This window comes from Strix aluco, chromosome 1 (genome assembly GCF_031877795.1).
Source record: "Strix aluco isolate bStrAlu1 chromosome 1, bStrAlu1.hap1, whole genome shotgun sequence".
NCBI lineage: Eukaryota > Metazoa > Chordata > Aves > Strigiformes > Strigidae > Strix > Strix aluco.
In genome coordinates, this window is record NC_133931.1 from 156,522,212 (window position 1) to 156,543,925 (window position 21,714).

The 21,714-nt window shown below is 41.5% G+C and overlaps 1 protein-coding gene across 1 annotated transcript in view; it reads right to left on the reverse strand.

Moving 5' to 3' along the window:
• Positions 1–827: 827 nt before the first annotated feature.
• The window catches only part of STAC (SH3 and cysteine rich domain), a 76,823-nt gene continuing 55,936 nt past the window's right edge, over positions 828–21,714 (reverse strand). The window contains exons 7-11 of the mRNA XM_074849908.1: positions 17,101–17,165; positions 16,124–16,212; positions 12,956–13,007; positions 12,693–12,830; positions 828–3,870 (exon numbers count right to left, since the gene is read on the reverse strand). Of these exons, the coding sequence (XP_074706009.1) occupies positions 3,772–3,870; positions 12,693–12,830; positions 12,956–13,007; positions 16,124–16,212; positions 17,101–17,165 (443 nt within the window). The 3' untranslated portion in view covers positions 828–3,771. The remainder of the gene's footprint in view (positions 3,871–12,692; positions 12,831–12,955; positions 13,008–16,123; positions 16,213–17,100; positions 17,166–21,714) is intronic.

The following is a 21,714-nucleotide window of genomic DNA, read 5'->3' on the forward strand; positions in this document are numbered from 1 at the left end:
GTGTCCTTTAGGGAAAGAAAATTGTCATTTGAGTGCTCAATAAATCAGACTTGTCTGCACATATTTAAAATAAATGAGTTGGGTTCATTTTCCAAAGACATCTGTCTAGTGCCATTTTAGACAACCTACATGGTCTCCGATGGCTTCTTTAGAAGGTCACAGCTCTTCCAAATCTCCACTGTCACTGCCTGCTGGCCCTGTGCAGGTTCCTCTGATGGCACTGGGTGCTATATTTAGTCCGTTGAATCTCAACAAATAATTACAAAAAAAAAAGGGTCTGTAAGCAATGCTAAAGATACACAATGTTTGTAGGAATAAATGTCTCAGTTCCCCTGGGGCAATGAGCCCACAGCTATCTGTGCACTACAACATCTGTCTCTGAAGGAAGTCACTGAGTCAAAATGGCCAAGTCTAGAGAAAGATGACAATAAACTGAGATACTGTGTTATTTATGGGTGGGAGGAGATTATGATTCAGGCAGCTCATCCTCAACTCATGTTGATCTACTGTTCCTAGCACTTATGAAAATATTCTGTAGCCAGTTTTATGCTGTGATGAGATGTTGAATGGCTTAAAATACATTCTGATCTGCCAGAAACAAATGTTCAGGATGATCCCACCACAAAACTTCACTCCAAGTCTACACATGCTACATACATTGCAGAACTACTTTAGAAATGGTTTGCTAAATGTGGCAAATGCAAGTGCTATAGATTTTAAATGAAAACGCTCAGTAACATCTGTTGCTGATGGGTTTAGTGAATGTTCTTGAAGGTGGATAACTGGAAAGGATACAGTCTGATGCAAAGAAGCCAAGACACATACACTTCTATTCTCCTTCCAACCATCACATAGTCTTTATTAAGCAGAATATTAAATTAAATCTGAACAGCATTTATCTCCTAAAATTCAATTTTTCTGAGCATACGTCAGATAAAGTCCATTCCGTCTTCTGTCTGACTTTTAACTGCTTGCTAATGCAGTATCTATTGCGAACTGCATATGGTAGGAAAAAAATGAGGGGATACTTGTCTGGATTCAGAGTAAGGCATCCAAAATAAATTTGAGGAAAATGACCTTAATTCAGCAAAGTGCTTCAGCTTTAAGCATGCAAATAGCCAATGAATCACATGCTTAAAGTAAGACTCATGTATCTGCTTCTTGCTAAATTAGGCATAAATTACATCTACATATCAAACGGCAGCAAAAGCCCAGTAAAAAGACAAAACAAAAAACACAAAGAAAAGATAATCATGAAAGCTTTGGTTCAGAAGCAATGCTTTCTCAGATGTAATACAGTCCACATAAGGTCTGTTTTGTTTTTACTCAGTCACTTTATTATTTATTGCTCAGTATCAAAAGGAATCAAACTGACATTGATTAAAGGCCATTGTGAGTTGTAGGTAATATTCATATAATTCTTTGAATAGTACAATGCACATTGTAGGGATAAATTGAAATCATAGAAGACTGAAATAGGAGGGAATCACAGTATGATGCAATCATGTAAACAATAGCACACATGTATAGATTAATACAGATTTCCTTTGTCCACTTGACAGGCCTGATCAAAAGTAGCAAATATTTTAATTCTAACAAACACTTGAGTTTTTCCTTTGAACAGGTGAATATAAAAAAAGTTATCTTATAAAGCAGAGTGGATTAATATGTCTCTACTGTTTTTCCTCTTGATCTTTAAGGCTTATCAGAATCCTCTGTCCTCCCACTAAATTTATTAGTTACTTATGAAAATGAGCTGAGCAAATATTCATTGTTTGAACTGAAAAAACCCCATTTATAAATTGCTGATATTCCCACAGAAGATATGACATCAGATTCTTTTGATCAGCTGGGAGGACATTAATAATTGGTATAGATCAGTTATGTTACGAAGGACCATGTTTCAGCAGTTGACACCCCTGCAACTTCCTCCTCTGCAAATAAGTGATACGTAAGAGCTGCAAAATGTGTCTTTGAGAGGTTGAAGACTGATCTGCTCTGTGAACTTCTGGTCATGTGTAGGGTTGCACTGGATTTCATAAGGCTTTGAGTAAGATCAGTTATTCAAATAGGGCAACCCAACTATTGAGACCTGGGCTGTGCAACACAGATTCAAACTGCCTCAGTATACAGAAGCAGGACTGGTAGCTTGTTTTTACAAACAGTGTCATTTTTGCAAAGGCCTATGCTAGCCTGGCAGCATGTGAATTTCTTCTTGAAGTACCAGGATTTAGGACATCAATTTGGGGTTAATCGCAGTAAAGACTGGCATTCAGTCTCAAGCTGGTCAAATAAGGCATGGAGTCAGCAGGGAGCTTTGGGAAAGGACTTAATCTCTACATCATAGCTAAGCTGTTTAAGTGTATTTCGTGCAATTACAGCCAATTAAATACTTGGAAATTAGGTTCCCTGTCTTTGAACATCTTAAGGCCCCTGCTCTACAACGGTATTGGCACTGGCTGACTTGTCTAATTTGGTTAATATCCACAGGTCCCACAGACTGCTCTCCAGGTACCAAAAGGTTCATATGTGTTTGAAGATGGAGGCTTACATGGACAAAATAGAGGTGTCTGCACAGTCTCACTAGGATGGAGAAGATTTACGTGGTGCTTATGGTGGTTTATGCCAAGGAGGAATTCATGTCAGTGTATTTACTGCTGAATCTGCAAAACTTCTATTTAGCAAATGAAAAAGACACCTTTGGTGTGTGAACACAATGCTAAGACACTCAGTGCCTTTCTGTCACGAGTTCTGGATTTTGATAATTACAGACTTCACTTCTATGTGCAGTCTGTTCTTTCCTAGCATTTTAAGTCTTCTGGGGGTTAGTTAACTGTTTTATTTTTTATAAATAGGATCAATATATAAAATCTTTTAAGTGCAATAAACACAGAAAAATATAAAACGTTTCAAGCCTGTGGCTCTCTCCCAGCATTTCGCCCATTTTCTGTATCACCAGACAAAGGTGCAGGAAACACAGAGGGACGCTTCCAAGCAGGCTTGTGAATTGGAGGACTGGCTATTTCTGTGAGCTATGAGAGCAGCCATCACACCCAACATCCGCTGAGAGCTTTTGTTTGTATACAGAGAAAACAAAGGACACACAAGTTTGCTACTCTTTCATATGGGAAGATTGCACAGAAAGAGAAAGCTGCCAACTTCCAGGGCACAGTGCATTTCTCGAACTGACGTTCACATGGTGTCTCCAAACTGCTTTGTTATGAGACTAAACACCAGGATTAAACGCTTAAACTGATCGGTTGATACCGGGGACAAAACTGTAGAACCACAGTCACACTTTACTACAAGCATCAGACTGTAGTACGAGGACAGTTTGAATGGTATTTTCCCCCCTCCCCCCTAAATACACACTTCAGACAAGAAAGCAGTCCAACAGTTTTCTAAGACACAAAAACGGGACATGAGTTTAGTCCTTCAGAACAAGCTGTCCGTCTCCATCAGGGTTGTAACAGCCATCTTGCACCAGAAATCAGCCCAGACTTTTTTTTTTTCCTTACCTTATTCCTGTTAGTATCCAAGGACCTCTCATTTCCCTAGAGGTTTCTGACTATATTTTCTTTCAAACATTCCACTTTTCTTATTTCTTAGTGTTGCTGTGGCAGTCTAAATGTCTTTTTCTTCTTGTAGTTGCAGTTCTCACTATTTCCCTGAACACCTGCAAGACAGCCCATCTGGGTTGACACAGTGTGAGATGAGGCAGACAGGCATTGCCAGCAAAGGGCTCCTACTGCAGCAAGTGGGCTGTTGAAATCAGATGTTTTCTAAGACGTCTATGGGGACAAAGCCTTTCTTCTTCCCGCTGAATACTTTGATAAAGCCATCATGTTCCTTTTCAGAAGTCACACAAATCTGAATGCAAAGAAGGTACAAAAATAATAAACTCTCTGCCATGATCAAAGTGACAAATTAGTCCAGGCTATTTATCAGGTGGGTTAGACATCCCGCTAGTTACTTCTATAAGTAGAACAATCCTTTTTAGACTCTCACTGCTTTGGTAAGAAACTGAAACTCATATTTAGAGTTACCTTTCCCTTGCCTCCCTAAAGTGCCACATATACATGAGGGACATAAAAAGTTAAGAACTTTGTGGTGGATCAAAGATTTTGAAACTTGAATTATGACTTCAGCCTACTGTAATGATTGTGATTTAGTTGTCTGTGTATGAGGAATGGGTATTTCAGATCATGAGCTAGCTGGCTCCCTCAACAATTGGGATTACAACAGAAAAGTAATCATGATGCCAAGGTGGGTCACTTGTAGCAGCTGATCTGAATGCAAGCCTATTCTCTTTTGCATGTTTAAGGAGCCCAGGTACTTCTCAGATGAGCAGTAGGTTACGTTATTTATTCAGCCCTTGCACCTACAGGTGCCTGTTTTGGATACCAAAGTATGTGATCTGAATCCAGCTCTGCAAGTGCATTTGCATAGCACCTACCAAATGGAGGCAGTTGTGGTGAAACCGTATGGTCTTTACAATAGCACAAATACTACATCATGGTAAAGGTTTGCATCTCCTGAAGACCTTTGTGATCTCAGGTATTTCCACTTTAGGGCCCTTCCTGAGACACTTCTGGTAATAGCCAAGCCATTTGAAAGCCTAGTGGCACAGGTACTTTAGACTGGACACTTGAGCACAGAGCCACACAAAATAAGGAATTGTTTTCAAACATCTGTGCCGAAGAACTATATATTTCCTACTAATCAAATCAGGCTAAAAAATAGCCAGAAAACTGATGGTCCTATTGAGATCAACTCACTGATTTCTCATGATGTCAGTACCAGGACTTTAATGCCCTCTCTCTGGACTAACACTCACAAAGGCTCTCTCTGATAAGTATTTACAGTGTTTAATTACAATAATTAAATACAATAAATGACCAAAAATGGCTCTAAAGTGTTCCTGGCTAAATCCAGATCAGCATGACTGTTATGGATTGTATGGTGACACCTAAATACCACATCTGAATTCTGGGCCAGCTTGTTCTTCTGTTATATACAGAAAATTCACTAGTGACCACTGATGCTGCCAGAGGGAAATGAAAGGTCCTAAGAAGGAGGTGAAGCTGCTTCATATTTGTCATCTTCACTATTTGGAAATGGTAAAGTGTGTCTCTGTACCTGCAAAAAAAGATTTGGAAACCAAATGGACTCATTAATTTTCTTACTTAAACTACCTACTTAACACTAACCACATGGGATCCCTGGGAGAGAATGACTGAGCACATCAACAGAGCTGACATGCAACTAAAAAAAAATAATGTATTGTTTGGGCTAAATCACATGGAAAGCATGGGAGAAGTATGGAGTTGGTGCTGTTTAGTTCAAGTTCTGTTGCAAAACAACCAAGCTCATCTGTGTCATGAATCTCTAGCACAGCAGCTGCTCCCTCTGCACTCACATCACCGTTCGAAGAAGAGAGGTGTAAAGCACATGTATACAGAAAGGTGTTTCTGACTATTGCTAGATGTTGGACTTGTCTCTGAGAAAGACTATGAAAACTTCAACAAGAGAAAAAGCCTGCAAAGGAGCACAAGACTAGGATAGCTGAGCATGGCAGAGTATCCAAGAGTGGGAAAGAGCATCTTGGTTGAAAGATGCCTCTTCTCGGCTGATCCCTGCTGCTGTGTGGGAAAATGAGCCTTTGCAGCTTCTCCATAACTAGACCTGGCTGGTTAAAAGGAATGCCTGACTCCACTGCTGTGCTTTCCTCCTAACTAAAGGTATCTGCAAGGCCACTAACTTTTTGCATGGGCCAAAGAATGCCCCAAATAGTCAGAATTCTAGAAGGGACCTCCAGCAGGTCTGCACTGCTCACTAGCCATGCTGCATTTCTTGCTTAACCTCTGGCACTGTGCAGAAAATATTACAAGAACAGAGTGATTTTCCCTGATGTCTTGTACTGTCAGCAGAATGGTTTGTGGACAAAAGAAAAATAGTGAGCTTTCTGAACACAGGTCTTCTTTATCTTTGGAGTGAAAAAGGAAGACAGATTTGGTCTTTTTTTAGAGTTTTTTTTTTGGTTCTGCTGCTGGTTTGAGTGTTCCTTCATATCAGTGGGAGTGCTCTGTTACAGCAATAATTTTAGATCTTCACTGGACATGAGGAGTACAAGGCCTTTCCGTAAGAACGTCTCTCATTCTACATACTAATACCTTGATCTCAATTCTCCCAAATTCCAGTTCTCTCACACTAATATACTAAGCCTTGCATGTGCTGGCCCCCAGATGGCAGAGAAAAAACTCTCCTTCCCACGGAAGGAGAAGTGTTGAGGGCGGAGCAAGCTTGGCTACAATATGGCACACTTTCCTAATCCTGTGTGACTCAGGAAGTCTCCTTGGGCTGTGGCAGCTGCTGGAGCTTTGCAAAGCCCTGGAGCTGCTCCAAACTCTGCAGTTTCAGAAAAGAGGGAACACAACATAATCTCCGGCCACTTTTGTCCTCATCCCCTTTTGTGAGTGCTTCCAAGGACTTCATCCACAAGTTGTAGCCTTGGGTTTTGGCTCTTGACTATATTAGGTGGGTGTAAATCAGGAGTAACCCCAGATAAGTGTATGGTAGTATCCAGAGTTGTGGACTCCACCTGATGAATCAACTGTTACTGAGGACTAGCTCTGGTGACAGACAGCAAACATAATGGTTCTGAAGGAGCAAGGTGCCATTCCCATCAGGTGATCACAGTTTTCTGTATCAAATTGGAAACTGCTTAAAATGGCAGCTACTCAGGCTGGCATGTTTTGGGGGAAAGGCTGCTGGCCTGATAAGATAAGTGAGCTATTGAGCCACTGAGCAGCCACTCTCCAGTGAATTTGGTAGCAACACAAACGGAGACAAACTTGCTTGGTTTTTTTTCCTGCCCGCTGGCTCAAGAGGTTAGTAGTGGAGTAAGCCACAGGGTAAGAAACAACATCTCAGGCTATTTCTCAGTCACTAAATGATCTTCATAGCTAGCTGAAAGTGGGATGTAATATTATAAAGTCACTTCCTCATTCTTTCATCTCACTTTGTTTAAAAAAATCCCCAAACACTTAAACAACTGTTTGGATCATGGCTGTTGTCTAAACTTGTCAACATCTGCCCTGAGGATTTTTTATTCATCAGTCAGCCCGAAGCAGGTGAGGGAGATGAGCAATTAGGAAATGATTCTTTAAGCTGCACAGTCATTAATACTCTCCTGTTCTTCTAAGTCCTGTGCTTTAAATTTGGGCTCAAGTGGCAGGAGTAATTGTCCAGGAGTAATTCTGAACTTCCCCTGATTTTCCACAACTGTTTCTTACTTATCTTCTCTCTCCCATATATTTAACTCATCTGTCCACCACAGACTGGTTCTGATGAAGTAGGAGTTTGGTTATGAGGACAGTACAGTTTCATGAGCTGTCCTGGAGCCTGTAGACAATGCCAAGTCAAGAGATCTGAAAGCTCAAGTTTTCTGTTTGTCTGTAAGAATGACAGCACAGGGACACTGTGAGTTTCTACATTTGCTGCTGCCTGTGCACCAAAGTTCTTGCCTACGTGAGCTTTGTGGAAGGAAATGATAAGTCGTTCAGTTTTCATACCAATTCAGCCATAACGCAAATGATGATGATGACAGGTTTTATATCAGCTCTGTCATTAGCTTTTGGACTGAGAACATCATCTTGTTTTACCTACGGCACTTATTTAGGGTTTTAAAGATGATCTAGACTAAACTGGATGCATAATGGCCCGTGCCCATATTTTGGACTCTTGCAAAACTTGTGTGCCACTCAGTATCTCTGAATGAATGGGGACACTCATCCCTTTTCAGCAAAACTGATGTCAATGAAAATCAGAGTTAGCTGGAAAAAGACCCTTTTCCCCTTAAGCCTAGCTGTGAAGTGCAGCAGTTATAGCTGGGGAACACATAAAAAACTGCAACATCAATTTCTGTGCTGGGTTTGTGTTTTAAATGATTCAGTCCAAATGCGTAAGTCACTGTGATGAAACAGATTTTCAAAGGCAGCTGAGTCATGCTCTTAGAAGTTCATCCCAGGATGAAAAATGTGGGGCCATAAAGTAATTCCTAGGCAGTGAGGTGAAAAGCCAGGTAGCAACAAAGCATCCAGTCTAATCAGAAGAAGATCCAAGACAGGTGGATCCCCTGGGACTGGTGACCAGGGCTGCAATCCTGCCTTGTTGAGCCTAGACTTGTGGACATGTTTAAGCCCACTCTCAGGCTCTCCTGAAGTTGCTGGATCATATCTGCACATAGCTGCTAATGTACACATGTCTAAATGCCACTCTGTTTGAAATTCGTGTGATTAGGTGTTGGGCCAGGAGGGAATTTTTTCCGGAACTGTGGTGCCAAGGGGACAGCAAGGCTGACAGCTCAGGGTTGGAGGCTGTGGCCATCACAACAACGGTGACCTATCTGCAGTCACTGCAGAAGCTGGCTGAGAGATGCTTCTGGTAAAAGGGCTATTTTACATCAGTGACATTTATAAAACACATCCATCACAAAATGGATCTGTTGCACTGATCTTTATGTAAACTCACAGTCCAGATCTGGATGAGACAGAGAGTTTCTGATTGACAGTCTTGTTACAAATGTCATGGCTTGAGGTAATTTCTATTGCACAAGATCAGTTATGCAATTTAAAATCAATTGTGTTATTTAATCACAAAAAACCCAACTCTAAAGTGGTTTGTGTTAGTGTGACTGTAGATGTCAGAGAGGCATCCAGTGAAGGGTGTGAGTAGGTTTTTTTTAAAGAGGTTATTTCCTTTATTTAAGTAGGATGTTACAAGAGGAATAAAAACAGACATTCAAACAATAGATTATTATGACTTCTTTAAAAATAAGGATGACTAAAAATGTTAGAGGCATTTTAAAAGATGCTTTTCCAAACATTGATGATATATTAGATATGGTGACCTTTTCTTTTGTGAAAAGAGGTCAAATCAGAGCCTTTAGTCACGCAAAGAAGCATTTGTATAATGTGTTGTAATGAATTCGGGTACGCTAGAGCAGAAGTTACAAGCTGGAGAAAACTTTATATAACCAAGTGATGGTACAGTCAATCAGAGTTGAAAATTATGCAGCCAGTATTGTGTGTGAGACAGCTTAAAAGAGTTGAAAGCCACATAAATTGGCTGGTTTTGGCTTCCCTGTTAATAATCCTGCTTTATTGATGTCAGGGGCTATGTCTGCTTCCTTCCCACAGATTCCTGTTTGAGCCCTGTGGTGCCCAGTCATCTTCTGAAATGGTTTCAGGACCCACAAATCTGTCAGTGAATGCTAAACTGCAAGATGCTGAAGCAGTACACTTTTCCTCCCCCAGGGCTGGGTTTCATATTTCATAATGAAATTTTCAAGGGATCCTTTGTGAAGACTAGCTCGTGCATATTTCTCAAGATGGATAATCAAATTGTGTTGTTTTTCCCTCAGTCCTCTCCTTGAGTACTGGCTTTGCCAGAAAGGTTTGCTTGAAGCTGAAGCTCAAAATGTTGTTCCCAGGACATGAAACTGCCAAGCAATTCCAGAGAAAGCCTCACCCACTGTGCTTCAGACTTTGAAAATGTCTCTGCTTGGCTAGTCGTGTGGCTTTTTTGATGAGAATGTATTGTCTTTTGCCTTACAAGAATAGGCTTTACCTGGGAACATTCGTATAAGGCACAAAGGGGATAGAGACCTGCAGTATAAACCAAAGATGGTATCAAGCGATATAATGCAAATTCATATTATTGTCACTGGATAAGTTTTTCTGTTGGTGTATCATCCTTGCCTTTGTTGCCAGAATGTCTCTGGACTCGTTAGATCCTGCAGAATTTGACCCAGTGAATTAACAGTATAAAATTGAGACAATTTGCCATACTATCATCACAAGAATTTATTAAACCAGTTAATGAGTTTTTCTAGATAAAATTAGACTTAACAGAAATTGGTAGCAATGAATAATCTTCCCTTCTTGCTAATCTGGAACAAGCCAGTGCTATGCACATAGTACATATATCACACTCACAGCACTCTGGACACTGTGACCAGAGACAGCTAAAATGTCTGGTTACATCTCACAGAAATACCCAAATAGAACAACAACAACAAAAAAATTCTGCCAAACTTTTCCCAGAAGTGTCATTTAGATTAGCTTTTTTCTTTTTATGCCTTCCCCATTGCACCCCTCTCTCTGCTTCACATGAAAAACAATGGGGAAATAAAAGACAGAAAATAAGATAACTGGCTGAAGAAAGAAGAAAGGAAAATTGACTTTGGAAATATAAAATAAATTTTTAAAGTAAAAATTTCCCAATAACAATTAAAATGTTTTTCACAATAAGAGTTTTTCAACAGTGAAGGCAAAGTTGTTCTGTTAAAAAAAACCCAAAACCAAAAAATTATGCCATTCAGGCAGTGATCTCCATGGCAGGCACATGTCCCATAGGTCAGGTTTGGGGCCTCCTGTCCCCATGCTGCCTCTACACATTGGCCCTGTGCACGCTGCCAGCTCTCACTGTGGGCTATTATGGGGGGCTGAAACCCCATATGGAGGGACAGCGGGAAGAAGATGAGTGTCCATAGCCTTGTTGTGACTGTCCCACCTGGAAATTACTCAAAATGGCCTTGAAGGTACTTGAACGTTCCCTTTTTGCATAATTTGTGCTAGGGTAGAGTGGGATCTGTTGGCTCCACTCCTTTCCTCTCATGTCTCTGCATTCATGTGTTTTTTCAGTCTGATCTCTGCCCCTTGTTTTATACCAAGTATTTATTTATTTCTTCCTCTGAAGCCCACGTGGAGTGAGGACCTGACAACATCAGCATTCAACCTCAGCATTTGAGTGGATTTGAGATAGAGCTGAATAAGTTTGCTAAAAAAGAGAAAGAAGTAGACAGACAGGATGGATTTATCCCTTTCTTTACCTCCTGCCCTACCAGAGATGATGACATGCCCCTGACTACGAGCTCCCTTGCGAGTCTATTATGAAATAGAGACAATAGGAAGTCCTTGTGATTAGATGAAGCTGCCAGCCATGCCCACTTGGAAACTGTGATTTGGTAAGAAATAAGACAAGAAACTGGCCCTTACTGTTTGCAGCAGCAGCCACACTAACAGAGGATCTGGTATGCCCATAGACAACAAGGGACTCAGACCTTGACCATTCTTTCTTGGTGGCACACTATATTCCCACACTATCATTGCCCCAAGCTTTGCCCTTGTGTATTGCTTATTCTAGAGCACAAAGGGTGCAAAGTCTCTCATTCTGCTTTGGTAATATTTTTTCTCTCCACGTGCACATATATAAAAAATCAAAAGAAATGCTGGGTAAAAACAAATTAAGTCCTTTCTCTCTTTCTAGCAACTTCAGGGCTGCCCAGTGTACTATGTGCACAAAGACAGTTAAAATATATTCTGATCACTTCTGATCTGCTGTGCCTTCCTTAAAAAGCTGTGTATACCCAAGGATTGCTAGCACTTGTATGTTTTGCTATGCCACAAGACAGCAGCGGCAAAGGTATAAGTTAATCTTATTCACCGGTGAAGTGTTACAGAAGTTCTGCATGGAAAGATCTATGGCCCTGAAGTCCCCTCTGATTATGACTTCTGCTCTACTTTATTAAAATCAGTGCTGTCCAGGCACTGTAAGGCAATCACTTCCTGGTGATGTGACATCAATTGCCAGAGGAAAGGAAATGCCTAATGAGTTGGAAGAACATTGGGCTTCACAAGAGGCAGTGAGAAAAATCTAACTTTCTGTTTCATCCAGGTGTCAGAGAACTCAAGCTGTGCATCACCCTTAGTCAGCCACCCTTCTATTTACATGAGCTTATACCACAAACCTGACTGTCTCTTAATGCAGCTTTTGAGCCATAGTCTACTCTCACTTTACCACAGCAAGAATTTATAGCAGCATCACAAGACTTGACACTTGGATGTATTAAACATCTGGTAAACATTGTGTAAAAATCATGTTTAAAATCAGATCAAAGACAAATCTCATAATGATGGCCACGGCTTTTGCCTAGTGAACCCACCTGAAGGACACCAAGTAGAAGGAACTGATGAAAGTAAACCAGGGAGAGTGGACCCTGCAAGTCCTCACTGTACCTGGTGTACTTTAGCTCACGGCAGCTCTTGTTTAGAATAAATTACAGCCTGTGAAGAGGGTAAGTGGTGACACAAGTAATTAACGATTAAAGATACCTTGCAGCTGGTGAACTAGAGCTAAATTTAAGATTTACAGGTTTGTTTGGTACTGTCTTAACTCTGTTCCTGCTGAAGCCAAAACAATGAGCTGTGTTTAGATCTTTAGGTAAGTTAAGGTCTGGGGAGGGAGCCCCTGTCTTTTATTAATTAGTTCTAATAGTGAGGAGAAAACCAGATCATTTTTCAGCCACACAATATCTACCTCCAAGACTGTGTGTTCTTCAAGCTGTCCTTCTGAAGTCAGTAGGAGAGTGCATAATATATAAAGTATATTTATGAACATCTGTGAGGCTGGAAATTTAGGCTACATTAGGCAAGGATTATGTGTTTGTAGAAGGCCAACACTGGTCTTAACTGGCCACTAGACACTATTACCGTACAAATAATAAATCCTGAAGTAAAATTCCAGCGAAGAGCATCTGCCTGTGCTCATCTTGCACCACTTTCCCTCCAGTCATTGGTCAGACTGCTGGATGCTCAAGTCCGGTGGGGATCCGGCACAGGGGAACTTACCTGGTTCTCTTTCAGAGTTATCTGTCCCTGTTCCTTGCAGCCAATGAATGTCCTGATACACCTGTAAATCCTCTCATCGTGTTGCACTCTTTGAACAAAGTTAGCAGGAAAAAATCCAGTTCTATCATCAATTTTCCCCTGTGGAAAAAACATATTGATAGAAGAAGATTGCTAACACTAGTATTTTTAATACAAGTTCAGCATTGAAAAGAACATATTTTTCCCTTTGGAAAGAAAACAGATATAAAATAATTAGCACATACCTTCCACCAGTCTTCATTGGAGTCTTCCAGAAGAGTGATCATATCCCCTGGCCTGTAATTAGAAGAGGAATAGTAATTAAGATGACTTTTAATTGTTATGCTGCATCAGCTTCCACAATTACTTTCTAATAGGAAGGTGGTCTGTTCTTGGTTATTTTATATGAGCATTTGCTGATGGTAAACTCAATGAGGCAGCAAGGTTTTCTTCAATCGTACATGGTAATATAGAAAGAGAGTCTCTGTATGTCGGGGCTAGATCTTTATTTTGAGACAACATCTGTGAACTGGAATTTTGGCTTCCTGTTTGATAAGAAACTGTTTAAAATACAGTCCCTAGTTGTTACAGACATTATCATGTTACTTCAAGACATTTCACATTGTTGGGACACAGCACTTTATCATCTGTGTTTTCAAGCTGTGATTGCAGAAGGAAGGCAGCAGGAAAATAGTTCTATTTAACTGACAAAGGCAATTAGTCAGCAGGGATATAATTCTGCCCAAGAATGTCTTTTTGATTTGAATGGGACATATTTACCTTTATAATGTGTGGTGCAGGGTTGTAATTGCTAAGTATCAGCATCCAGCTGACTAGTTCCAAAGCAGAGCTAGGAGAATAATTTGGCTGGAAATGCTAATAGCGAAATGTGCTGAGCTGATTTTGTGCAGGTAGTTGAACAGTTATTTGACCTCCTTCCCCCCATTGGTGGCACTTCATCAATGTTATTATGTAATTATAATAGCGCTGCGTTGTAGAAAGTAAGTGGCAGCCCATTTCCAAATGGATTAACCTCAGAAAGCTCTGTCTGCTTGATAACAGGCATTTCTTTGATCTTAATAAAATTAATGGTTGACCCCTAATTATTCAGCTTTCCTTACATTCCCTCTTAGGCTCACTGTATTGTTGAGGTATCAGCACAAGAGCTTGCAAACACATCTGGATAATAGGTCCAATTTAACCAATTCTTTCAGAGCATGCATAGAAGATGTGGACCTGTCCAGGATGCAGCTGGAAGTGGAGGCAGTGGTGGGCCTCTTTGGTCCACTTCCCAAGTGGTTATCGTTGCTGCTGACAACTGGAGAAACAGGCGTTTAGTCTTCTAACCCTGTGCGATCTGAATCAGTGTTTTCCAGCTTTCACAGAAAGATGCTATCAATAGCAACAGGGTAGGATTTTCCTCAAGCCCTCTTCAGGAAGGTCTTCCAGTGTGTTTGGAATAATTAAGTGTTGCTAAGGTGAGAAAGGAAGCTAGAGAAAAAGGACAACTTGGTATCCCAGTGGTAAAAGATTTTTTCCATGGGAAAGGACATCTGATTCCAGTTAATATTTAATATAAAACACTTCACGAGGTTTTGAGGGAGCCCATCTTGCCACTTCAAAGTGAATAGGCTGTAACACCATTGGAACCCTTACACTGCAAGGAAGAACATTTTCAACAAGAAGGATTTAGGCAGCCCCATGCTCCAAATACCTTTCAGCCTGGTTATTAGAAAAATAACCTAGAAAATATAAATTTATTTGGCTGTCAGAGAAAGATGGCAATTGAACCTAAAGTCTTTTCATGTCAATGGTCTGAGCACTGAGATTTTTAGATGCAAGACCTGCAGATTTTGCTTTCTGATGTTTTTTTAGCACAGGGCTAACACAGATGTCTCTAATCTGCAAAAAGGATTCAAAACAGAAGTCCCAGCTGGACTTATGTTACTCTTGCTGCCTAGATGTAGGCTGCTAATCCCTGAAAGCCAGCAACCTGCTTGCTGTTCGCTACTGGTTGAAATCACTCTCAGGTCTCATCTTTTTCTTCTGTAAATAAAAACCTTGGATAAGTTGTCTGCTCTACATCAGAGCTCTAGATTTCAGTAGGTGGCAAGATAGGCGCTCATCAGCCTTGAAGTTTACTAGATATTTGGCATCCCTTATGAAACAGTGTTAACCCACGTATTACTGAATTTCTGGCCATGGGACAAACAACACTGCTTTACCTGAGTAACACTAGTCTAAAGCCTGGCTGGTGTCTCTGGAAAGAACATGTTAGTTGTGACAGGTCTAGGTTGCAGACCACAGGTTCCTTTTCTCCCTAATATGAGGGACAGGAGAATTTTGGAGAATGTGTTTTCTGGATTGCTATGTCTTGATGAGGATGATAGTCCAGTGCAGGCTTGACTGAGCAGTGTTCCTCTTCATGGAACAAACACACAAGCTGGAATACACCCCTAAAGAAGCAGGATGCAAAGTGGAATCCCTCAATCCCTCAGAATAGCTGGCAAGTTGCACTAAACATCACCATACCCTGTGGTTATTTCCTAAAGAGCTGACATTCCTAAAATAATGATTAGTTATGCTAGCAAAGCAGAATGATAGGGAAGCTTGCAACTTCTGCCTTACATCCCATCCATTAGTTCCAGGGAAATGAGAAGGCACAGCTGGGAACAGGAAAAAGGTTTTTGGTGAAGGAGATGCTGATGAGAGGGGCATTTCCCTGGCAATTCCCTAAATTCTGTGGCATGTGCATGATTATTTTGATGTAGGGAATGCCTTGAAGAGAGCAGACACATTTCATGACAAGAACTCTAGCAAGACCATGCAGAATGCAAGTAGCATGAGTCAAACTAATTGTGCTAAAAGAAAGATGGCCTTTCACTTCAGTGGGCTTGGATTAGACCTTGTACAATGAATGCAGAACTGAGGAAGGAAGTGTTAAAAATTATAATTAACAAGGTTATTTTGCAAAGCTTAGAATGCATCTTTCTCATGTAAAAACACTGCCATCCAGCAGCTTGACATCATTCTCTTTTCTCAGACATAACCTGAATGTGAGGAAAAATCCAACAGGACTGGCAAAATGTTCAGCATTAGCATGAGAGGTGCTGAGGAATTCCTAGTTGAAACCTTCTGGTTGAAAAAACAAAGCAGCTGAAAACTGAATATTTTCTAGCTGAAAGACATCTTGTTCCTAAAGTGACATAAGTGTTTTTGAAACTTATCTATTGTGTCCTTGCCAAAAAAAATGGTCACCAGCTTTTTATCTATGAGAATATCTTTGTATCTACAAGTGTCTACCTCTATAAAAAATGTTTAGTATGAACCCTCTCTCCCCCCAAGTCATATATAGCCATATGACCCTCAGTTTGCATGGGTCAAATCAACTAACAAACATTTTGGGTCTTTACCTCATCTCCAAGTCTTCATTTTCTTGTGGTACAAATTTGTACAAGGCAACATAGGTGTTCATTTGTAACGTGCTTTTATAAAATGGTCCCTTTAAGAAAACACAGAAAGAGAAAATTTAAATATCTGTCCTGTACAGGAATTTGCTACACTTTTTTAGAGACTGAGGAACCAGGGCCTGATCTTCCAAGAAATGAACCAGCATCATCTCATTGCTTTCACACCTTGGAGGACTATGGCCCAGATACATTGTGAGCCACTAAGGCAGTAACTACTTCGTTTAGATATCAGATTCTTTGAACCCCAAGATCAAATCCCAGGATTGTAAAGAACAGAATCAGAAATCTACACAAGTTGGTCTTTTGGGTGAGATCTTAAAAAAGGAGTCTGCCTTTTGCTCTCTGTTAATGTATGACTCTTACAAGCCCAGTAGAGTATTACTGGCATTATGTAAGGTGTCTATTATACAGTCCTCATTATGGATAGAGCTAGAGTTGTACAATGCACAGGTCCAGAAAACAGGGTGGGAAAATCACTTTCTTAAACAGAAAGCTGCTTGTGCTGGGCTTCCCACAAAGAAGACTGGCTACTCTCCTCACTTTCTCCACTGGTAATCCAAAGGAAAAAAAACACATAAAACAAACCCTAAATAATTTTCCAAATCAAATCTGTGATTTTTGCGTTCCTGCAGTTCTATTGTAATGACACAGCCTACACACTGGATCTTTTGTGTCACAATATCAATTCGTAATAAACAGAAGGACCATAACAGGTAAAGCAAAGAGCCATCCAGGCCTGTATATTGCTTCCAAGTGCAGCCAGTGGCCCCAAAATGGTATAAGAACATGACAGTCAGATATCAATGCTTCTCCAGAACAGTGCCCCAGCAGACCTACTCAAGGTCCTCACCTATCCATAAAACAAGACTGTTAACTGACTTCCCATTCACATTGCATTCTCACAAAACTTATGCCCATACCGAGGAATGTATACTTTTTGGTTCTTCTCCAAAGTGTTCTGTGCCATTTTCGGAGTATGTAAACACTGAAATAAAGCAAACACATGACATTTTAGGAGTAGTTTAAGACTTTTCACCTTGTCAGGATCACCTTTATTTTCTTAATCTCTTCCCTTTCCCCCTTACTTTCTTTGATCACTTGTGCTCTCCTCTGAACTCTTCTATACCCCCAACAAAACCATGTGTATCACTGGAACATGACACAAAACAATCTGTCCTGAAAAATTTACAATTGTAACAAATAAACCATTTTGATCAGATGAATATACACAAATGTGGGAATAGAACCTAGGTCCCCTAATTACTTTGCTATTTAAAGTCCAGCAGCCTGAATGCTATATTTTCATGTTTAGGACAAGCAGTATTTCTGTTTAAAAGCACCTGCAAAACCTGATGACTATATATGAGCAATATTGTGGGAAGTCTGTATGCAAAACCTTTTCTTTCCTCTCTATCTCTAAATGTTTGATAGCCTTCTTTGAACTCTCTCTCCAGTAGTCCCTGACTGAGGGGGCACTGGATACGATACCTCTCTCTCTGACTTTGTAGGAGCTACCTGAATTGCTTTCAAATCGGGATGGGTTATCTGAGACACAGGTCTTTATGTGAGAAAATTTGCTTCTAAGTTACTAAATCAGAAACTCACAGACTAAGCCAATGGGCACAGAACCTAACATACCTGGTATCTAATCACTTATCCTCTACTGTAATTTCTTCATGATCTGACTGACCACAGTGGCTTTATTACACTGACTGAATTCTCCCTTCACATTTTAATAATCGCCTGTGTTTCTTGCTTCTGGATAAAGTCTGAGTATGATTTTAATAGTTGGAATCTTTCAGCAGCGAAAGCCATCAACACCTTCTCCCACCATTTACCTCTGCAGGTGTTTAGAACAAAAGCTGGATTTTGTAGTCTCTAACAATTCGGAAATCTCCAAAGTGGTAATAAGTACCAGATTGATTGAGTGCGTTTTCTTTTTGTTTCTCTGTGATAGTTACATGTGTTCAGGGGAAAGAAGGTGCCAGGGAACACCAAACTGCTGAATTTCTTTCCCCCTCTGCTCTTTCAGTTACTCACCCGTTCTTCCATTAACACATATTTCTGTGGCTATTCTACACTGTAAATGACAACCAAGCAAAGAATCTTTGAAGAAGTTTTATGAGTGAAATAATAAGGTTCCTTGATAGTAGATAGTTGTACTTAGACATTAAAAAAAGGTAATGTTCTCATAACAGAGAAAAGAGAGCTAAAATGACAGCCACAGCATGCATGAGAAAGATTTTGTACAAAGTGACATGCATTCACAAGCACACACAAGCACATGTTCTCTAATAAAATGTAAGACAATATTCACAGAATCACACAATCACAGAATCATCTAGGTTGGAAAAGACCTTGAAGATCATCCAGTCCAACCATTAACCTAACATCGACAGTTCCCAACTACACCACATCCCTCAGCGCTATGTCAACCCGACTCTTAAACCCCTCCAGGGATGGGGACTCCACCACTGCCGTGGGCAGCCCATTCCAACGCCCAACAACCCCTTCTGGAAAGAAATACTTCCTAATATCTAGTCTAAACCTTCCCTGGCGCAACTTGAGGCCATTCCCTCTTGTCCTATCGCTTGTTACTTGGTTCAAGAGACTCATCCCCAGCTCTCTGCAACCTCCTTTCAGGTAGCTGCAGAGGGCAATGAGGTCTCCCCTCAGCCTCCTCTTCTCCAGACTAAACCCCCCCAGTTCCCTCAGCCGCTCCCCATCAGACCTGTGCTCCAGACCCTGCACCAGCTTCGTTGCCCTTCTCTGGACACGCTCGAGTCATTCAATGTCCTTTTTGTAGTGAGGGGCCCAAAACTGAACACAGGAATCGAGGTGCAGCCTCACCAGTGCCGAGTACAGGGGTAAGATCCCTTCCCTGTCCCTGCTGGCCACGCTATTGCTGATACAAGCCAGGATACCGTTGGCCTTCTTGGCCACCTGGGCACACTGCTGGCTCCTGTTCAGCCGGCTGTCAATCAACACCCCCAGGTCCCTCTCTGACTGGCAGCTCTCCAGCCACTCCTCCCCAAGCCTGTAGCGCTGCTGGGGGTTGTTGTGGCCCAAGTGCAGCACCCGGCATTTGCCTTATTGAAACTCCTCCAGTTGGCCTTAGCCCATCGCTCCAGCCTGTCCAGATCTCTCTGCAGAGCCTCCCTACCCTCGAGCAGATCAACACTCCCACCCAACTTGGTGTCGTCTGCAAACTTACTGAGGGTGCACTCGATCCCCTCGTCTAGATCATCAATAAAGGTGTTAAACAGGAGTGGCACCAAAACCGAGCCTTGGGGGACACCACTCGTGACCGGCCACCAACCGGATTTAACTCCGTTCACCACAACTCTTTGTGCCTGGCCATCCAGCCAGTTTTTTACCCAGCGAAGCGTTTGCCCATCCAAGCCACGAGCAGCCAGTTTCACCAGGAGAATGCTGTGGGAAACGGTGTCAAAGGCCTTACTAAAGTCAAGGTAGACAACGTCCACAGCCTTTCCCTCATCCAATTAGCGGGTTGCCCTGTCATAGAAGGAGATCAGGTTTGTCAAGCAGGACCTGCCTTTCATAAACCCATGCTGACTGGGCCTGATCATCTGTCTGTCCCACATGTGTTGTATGATGGTACTCAGGATGAGCTGCTCCATCAGCTTCCTGGGCAGCGAAGTCAAGCTGACAGGTCTGTAATTTCCTGGATCATCCTTCCGACCCTTCTTATAGATGGGCGTCACATTGGCCAGTTTCCAATCTGTTGGGACCTCCCCGGTCAGCCTGGACTGCTGGTAAGTGATGGAAAGCGGCTTGGCGAGCACCCCAGCCAGCTCCTTCAGCACCTTCGGGTGTATCCTATCCGGTCCCATAGACTGGTGTATGTCTATGTGATGCAGTAGGTCACTGACTATCTCCTCCTGGATTGCAGGGGTTCATTCTCCCAGTCTCTGTCTTCTGGCTGAGGAGGCTGGATTCCCTCAATACAGCTAGTCTTGCTATTAAAGACTGAGGCAAAGAAGGCATTAAGCACCTCAGCCTTTTCCTCATCACTTGTTACCATGTTTCCTCCTGCATCTAGCAGGGGATGGAGGCTCTCTCTGGTCTTTCTTTTGCTGTTCACATACTTACAGAAACATTTCTTGTTGTCCTTGATTGCTGAAGCCAGATTAATTTCCAGCTGGGCTTTAGACCTCCTGATTTCCACCCTGCACAGCCTCAAGCGTCTTTGTAATCATTGTGAGTGGCTAGACCCTTCTTCCAAAAGCTGTAGACTCTCCTTTTCTCCCTGAGTTAAATATTGTAGTCATAAAGTCCAATGTGTGAATGTGAAGATAGCATGTGAGCTGATACCTGCAGCATTTAACCTGAAAATGCCCCAAGTTGTGTCCAGGTGGTCTGACTGCAGCTGATCTGGGGGCCTCACTGTGCTCCTCACCAAGTCCTGTTGTAGAGGGACTCTGACCCTGAAAACTGTCATGAGTACCAGCTGAAAAACCTCAAAACTAAAATTCATTTCCTGTATCTTCTGGTAGAGGGATATATGTGTATCTGACATCTGTATAAAGAGGTGTAAAATGCTGCCATTAGAATCTGGCAGTGTTTTAAGTCCTACTCAAATGACTATATTTTGTTTTTTGTGTCCAGAGGAAAAGGAGTTAGGGAGACAAATAGAAAAAGTTCTGCTGAATAATGAGTTGGGTAACCAGGAGCACTTTGAACTTGCAGAAAGTCATTCACCAGACAAAGTGGAAGTATCATGTTTGGAGTAATTTCTGCTCAGTGTCAGAAAATAAATCCAAGTTACTAATGTACAGCCTCATGAGCTGTGAAGTTGACCCAGCAGGTGGGGAGGGAGCTGGACTGTGTCCTTGTGTTTGCTGAGCAGTGCTCACCAAACCTGGGTTTTCAGGGAGTACATGCAGTACCTGAGTCAAGAGGAAAGTGCTCAAATCCCTGTTGATAGCAGGCTCATACATGCCACTTCGAGATCATTTTGGCTTGCAGGACTTCTGTTACAGATGGCAATTCACAGCAGTGAAGGAGTATAACTGGCTTAGAGGAGGGTGAAGGGCTGTAAATTAGATATGCCATCTTACAGTTGTAAATGTGGAAGCTTTGCTTCATAGTATGTATGCCAGAGCCTGAATGAAAGAATCTTCCCTTGAAGTTGTTGTCGTAGGAGTCTATAGGAACAATTATGTAGCCACACATGTGCTGGGTCCTTTCACCCTTCTGCAGGTTGTGTCTTTTCCGCTGTTTCTCTTTAAGCAGAGTCTCAAACATACATTCTCCTAAAATCTTATTTGCAGAGACAGTTTTTTAATGGGGAAAAAAAAAAAGAAACTGGACTGGGCCTGATTCATCAAGGTAATAATGTGGGACTGCCTGCTAAAGAGGCAGTGGACAACTGAGGAAAAAGAAGTGGTGAATCACCCTGTAACAACATTTTGAATTTACTTTGTTACATTTTTAATCTCTGTTTAGCTCATGGTCTCTGGATATTCTAGGAGGCACATGAATCTGAAGATTATAGAGGTGTGTAGTTCACA